This window comes from Colias croceus, chromosome Z, assembly GCF_905220415.1.
Source record: "Colias croceus chromosome Z, ilColCroc2.1".
NCBI classification, from domain to species: Eukaryota; Metazoa; Arthropoda; class Insecta; order Lepidoptera; family Pieridae; genus Colias; species Colias croceus.
This window is the reverse complement of record NC_059568.1, coordinates 8,310,628-8,316,562: the sequence shown is the minus strand read 5'-3', so window position 1 is coordinate 8,316,562 and position 5,935 is coordinate 8,310,628. Positions and strand designations below refer to the sequence as shown.

The following is a 5,935-nucleotide window of genomic DNA, read 5'->3' as shown; positions in this document are numbered from 1 at the left end:
GTGATAAAAAAACTCGTAAAGCATGATGTTTATTATACTTAAGTTAGATTTAACTGCATTTAAAAAATATTATAACCATTAAATTGTAAAAAATATAATAAATACGCTAAGTTACTTATAAAAATTAAATTAAGATAATAAACATAATTCCTGACAAATAAATAAATATAATATAAATTAATTAACCGACTTCAAAAAAAGGAGGAGGTTATCAATTCGGCCGGTATGTTTATTTTATGTATGTACACCGATTACCTACTCCGAGGTTTCTGAACCGATTTACGTGATTCTTTTTTTTTTCGATGCGGGATGGTGTCGAATTGGTCCCATGTAAATGTTGCAAGTGCAAGTTTGAAGTCGGTTGTTTTTAACGCAGTTATCACTTGTTTATAATAATATAAAGTCGGTGTAATATTTGGGATATTCACACAGTAACTATGAAGGTAGGTATTCAATCGTAAACCACTGAACCGATTTGATTCTTAGGGATAAGTGGAGGGTCAGATGCGAAGTTAATTGAGAGAAAAGCGTGTTATAGGTACGTGGGGAAACAAATAAAAAATGTAGACAAGCATGATTAGTTCGCCGTAGGCACTGTTTTTGTTTTTCAATATTTTTAAAATATGAGAGAATAAAAATAAAATTATATTAAACAATAGTAAAATTTACCACTCACACATCCTATTCTCACATTATATCGTAGTATATTATTATTAGTCTGTGGTTATAACTTATATCCATAGTAGGTACATAAGGATCATTCCAGCTTGTATCCACTTTTTATCAGATAGAGTTATTGCAAATTCCTTAACGAACATTTTAGGACTCTTTAGTAGTATATAAAGGTGTGTTCACATCGGCGTTTACTGAAGCATTGTCATATTTCCATGCACGACCGACCTCGAGTTTGAATAGCATCGCCGTACTCCTGTGTGACCACTTCCTTTGTGTCGTGTCACAATGTTTGCTCTAGCTTGTATATAAACAGTAAAAAGTGAAACCTGTAAACATGCTTCCAAGAAGGTTTTGTTGCCGCAAAAGGGAAATTGCTTTAAGTATATATGTAGGTATATAAAAAACTACGTACTGAATATACAATGTTGCCAGGGCCAATTTTTAATTTCACTCCAGGTATGAAAGGAAACTTTGCCCAATTTTATTGAATAGAAAGTAGGAACTACGAATGGTACCTATAGAGTATAGACTATAGGTAATATGATAGGTGGTTATAGTTTTCATATAATAATATTTAAATAGGAAAGTTCTCTCCACGTATTGCGAAGAACAATAAAACGTTTTTATTTAGGCATTTTTTTGGATATTCTACTTTACATTTAATTAATATGTAATTCAGCAACTTCAGGAAAACTTAGAAATTATAATACATTAATACCTACACCTTAATTATCATTATAGCCATGCTCAAAATAATATAAAATAAACCACCTAATTATTATAATAAAATTATGCCCGATTATATTTTATTAATAATTAATTAAATATATTAAAATTTTTATTAATAACTAGGTACTTGTTTGTGCATTGGTTGACGTTGTCGTAAATGTGCCGGGTTTCAAACGCTGCTGGAGAAAAAAAGGATTAACAGTCACGGTTTACATATTTGTAATTTTCTTATTATATTAATTATTATAATATAACGTATAAAACAATGAATTTTCATAAGATAGCTGTTGTGATATTCAAATAATTAAAATATAAAAGATTAGATATTATAATCTAAACTAATATTATCAAAGAGTATGTAATAATAAGGTAATAATTATTATAATAACACATGCTATATTTTAATTTCAGAAAAAATATTATAATAATTAAAGCAATGTATCCCAAGAGTTAAAATTTTTTTGTCAATAAAAGTGATTAGGTAGGTATTTCGCGTGCGCTGCGATTTTGAAACAATATCAGTACGTGGTACAAAATAAGATTTCTAAACCTTGAGTAAATAATAAGGGCAGATACATTATGTTATGCTGTATGCATACATCTGTTTCACTGATCAATTTTCTTTAGGCACAAGTAGGTGATCAGCTTTCTATGTCCTGCCAGACAAACATTTTTTTTCTTCGTCTTCATCGGGAATGGAACCCAGGACTGTTCCCAGGACCCCTCGGTTCTGCGCTCACGCGTCAACCACTGTACCAAGGCGGTCTATGTTTCTATGTATATGGTGATGTGGTGGAATCCCATAGTGGTGAAAGAAGTGAAGAAATAGATATCAGTAAGATATCAGCAATTAGTTACCCATTTTTACCAAAAAAAAAAAAGACAAATTTGAAAAGTAAAAGAGTTAATTGGTATTCATATTTTAATATTTCACTTTAGATATTGATTGTTTACACTTTACATTGAAAAACAATCAGAAAAATTCTAATATCGTGCTGTGGTCACAGTAAAAGATGAACATTGTATTAGACTTTAACAAAAACGCTCACGGCGCGTTGTGATGTGATAATCATAGAACCCATGTTTCATAGCTGGGAAACTTTCTTATCCACACTGTTTAGCTATCGGTTTAAAAGTGTGGGTTTGGCGACAGTGGTTTTAATACTAATTATGACATTGTAGCACTTCTATTTGTTCTTACTGTTCTGTGTTCTTACCTTTACCGTGGACATAAACAGAGAAACTTAGTTTTATTATTAGCCGAAGCCTTGGCCGAAGCTGATTATTATAACTCCTTTATGCCAAGTTATTATCTGTGCTATTTTATTTTATACGTGACCAATATCCACACATCATGACAAATTCTATAAAAAAACGCTACTTGACACATAAATGTCAAATAGCTGAGTAAATAGCATAGCTGTCATTTGTCAAATTGTCAAGATTATTGATATTTTGTTAGCGATGTTATTCTAGAAACGAAAACTAGTATTATAATTGCATAAGAAAATAAAAACTAAAGCATATGCATTAGCTTTCCCAGTGAACATTTTACATATACTATACGTCATAATCATAAAATATAAACAGACGTAAAAATGTATGTAAAACAAATCATAGTCGTGTGCTTTTTAATTTACCTCGGCTTTGTGTCTGTGAGTATTAATTTTAATTATGCATAGGTATATTAAATTGATCTATTGAAAATAAATATTTTATCTAATTTGAAATAAAGGTATGTTTGCAGTTTTAAATAGTTTCTATGCTATGTTTTGATCGCAAATTCCGTATCATCTCGTTCGTCCATTTTTAATTTACACGGACTTGTCAGTGATCAATTTGAGCAAGATATTTATAGTTAATAACTCTTCACTTACAGGGTTCATATGATGATAAAAGATGCAAATGTGTGTGTCCACGTCCGGCTGCAGTACTAAATAACACTGTAGATTCAGATCGTACACTCTATATTGGTAATGTGCCACCAAACAAATGGTATGTATACCTATATTTATCTTTCATATTATATTTATTACTATAGATAGTGATCCGCCCTGGCTTCACCCGTGGTACATACGATATAATATTATTACCTATGTAACTCATCTATGTATTTAGATATCCAACGAAGAAAAATTGCTTCGTCTGCTTTATCTAAAACCTAATAAATTATATACTAAAAGCTTCCTCTGAAATCAGTCTAACTATTAAAATAAACCGCATCAAAATCCGTTGTGTAGTTTTAAAGATTTGTGCATACAAAGTTCTTTAGTTCTTTTATTATGTATCTTGTTTTTAATTTTCTTTTTTCATTACTCTTAAATCTTATAGATGTTATAAATATAAACCAAAATTATATAGTTTTTACTTTTACTTTAATACAAAAATTCACTACTTTTTAACTGTGTATATTTTTTTATTTTCAGCAATTGCGATGGTATCATTCTTCCCAAAGTTGGCGAACTGATTAAAGGTAGAGAACAAGAATTTTGCCCACGCTGCGAATGTATTTATGAGAACAGAAACACAACAATAATTCAGGTTAGCTTAAAAACTCGATCTGAATTATATATTTTATTAAAAATCCATACTTAATGTCACTATGTTCCTCAGGTTGTTGTTATAATAGTTGTGTGGGTGATCATGCTACTTGTAGCATACATGGGATTCCTGATCTGCCTTGACCCATTGATCAACAAGAGAGCCAGGGCATCATACCAAGAACATACCAATGAAGATGTTAGTATTATCATTTATACTTCTTAATCTACATAAATATAGTGTCACAATGTTTGTCCTCAATGGACTCCTAAACCACTTAACCAATTATAATAAAATTCGCACACCATGTGCAGTTTGATCCAACTTGACAGATAGGATAGTTTCAAATCGTTTTAGAGAAAGCGGGCGAAGCCGCGGGCGGTAAGCTAGTATTTATATAGATACTAGGTTTCCGCCCACGGCTTCGCCCGCGCAGTCAAAGAAAAACCCGCATAGTTCCCGTTCCCGTGGGATTTCCGGGATTGCGTCATTTTCCCAGGATAAAAAGTAGCCTTTGTCCTTTCTCGGGTATCAAAATATCTCCATACCAAATTTCATGAAAATTGGTTCAGTAGTTTAGGCGTAGAGTAGAGTAGAGTAGAGTAACAGACAGACAGAGTTACTTTCGCATTTATAATATTATAGTATGGATGTAACTAAATGATGATGATAAGTAATTCCATTTGTTAAATTTCATAACAATCAATAAAAGAAAATTTAATTTAGTACTAGGGTGCTAGGGTGGAAGAGCTTATTTTCACAAATTCTACTTTTTAACAGGAACTTTGTTAAAATATTAATATAGTCAGAGTCAGAAAAGGTCAAAATTTCACGGCTGCAATCAATTTAGCCCAATCTTTCTAGAAAAAAAACAAAGTCTGTTATTTGTTAATTATTTATTATATTATGCATTGATATGGTGTAACATATTAAACTAATCAACTAAACAAACAAATTAATATAAAGAAAACAAGTTTTAACAATGAATTATTTATTTTTAAAGAAATTATAAGTGTGACATCAAATTAAACAACTCTTCTAATTTAATTAAACACAATGACTAATCAAACTTTTACAGGTACAAAATATGATATCAAATAATTTATCACATAAGTATTTTAATTCAAGTACCTAAATATTCAACAATGAAAAAAAAAAAATGAGATTTCTAAATCAATGGTGTTCTCTTCAAGAATGACTTTCCACACATTGAATATTTATTTTAAAACTTAGAAAAAGGATGAATAAAATTAGTTAAGTATTAGGAAAAGAAAGTTATTAGCCAAATAGATCATGGATGAACAACAACAATCAAATATTTGATACATAATCACCTTTCAACTGTTATGATTAAAATAATTATTCATGTGTTGTGATTATAGAAAAAACAAAATAAAATAAGAACATCATTCTGAGATTAAACAATTATATAATAAATATTGATGATAATGATGCTACATTACAACTGTCATCTAAATTATAACCTATTTCAGGATGAGAGTACTATCAGCGGACCGTCTCAACAAGCCGGGCCGCGTGGGAACGTTCTGAACCGCGTCACTCACCAGCAAGACAAGTGGAAGCGGCAAGTGCGCGAGCAGCGACGCAACATATACGATAGACATACTATGCTCAACTAGGATACGGTTGTCTAATCTTCATAATGATAAATTCCATTTAACAAGCATTCTCTTGACTGTATCATATAACTATCAGTCAATATATCCATGCATGTTAATGTATTTATCATTTGTTTATTAGATAAAAAGATAAGAATTGCTGATGATATCTAGAGATTGATACATCACAATACATCATTGTATCCTTGCAGTGCAAAATCCAGTAAGGCTAATGTTTAGGAATGCAATAATTATTGTGTTTTGTAATTTGTAAATAAGTTTAATTTATACAATTATATAATTACTTAATTATAGCTGACATAATAACCATTTGTGTGATTATAAAAACCAATAAATAACTTTTTTCTTAC

The 5,935-nt window shown here is 30.4% G+C and overlaps 1 protein-coding gene across 1 annotated transcript; it reads left to right on the top strand.

The window, feature by feature from the left end:
- Positions 1–2,822: 2,822 nt before the first annotated feature.
- LOC123705254 (uncharacterized protein CG1161-like) lies at positions 2,823–5,935 on the top strand. Its single transcript, XM_045653960.1, has 5 exons — positions 2,823–3,059; positions 3,284–3,399; positions 3,831–3,945; positions 4,018–4,143; positions 5,439–5,935. The coding sequence occupies exons 1-5, from the start codon at positions 3,003–3,005 to the stop codon at positions 5,583–5,585; spliced, it is 561 nt and encodes a 186-aa protein (XP_045509916.1). The 5' UTR covers positions 2,823–3,002; the 3' UTR covers positions 5,586–5,935.

What these genes read in the sequence shown, in the direction of transcription:
- LOC123705254 (XM_045653960.1), top strand. Translation starts at nt 3,003, where the DNA reads ATGTATGTAAAACAAATCATAGTCGTGTGCTTTTTAATTTACCTCGGC. An exon ending in TTTACCTCGGCTTTGTGTCT is followed by an intron (nt 3,060 to 3,283) that starts GTGAGTATTAAT and finishes CTTCACTTACAG; the next exon opens with GGTTCATATGATGATAAAAG. An exon ending in AATGTGCCACCAAACAAATG is followed by an intron (nt 3,400 to 3,830) that starts GTATGTATACCT and finishes TTTTATTTTCAG; the next exon opens with CAATTGCGATGGTATCATTC.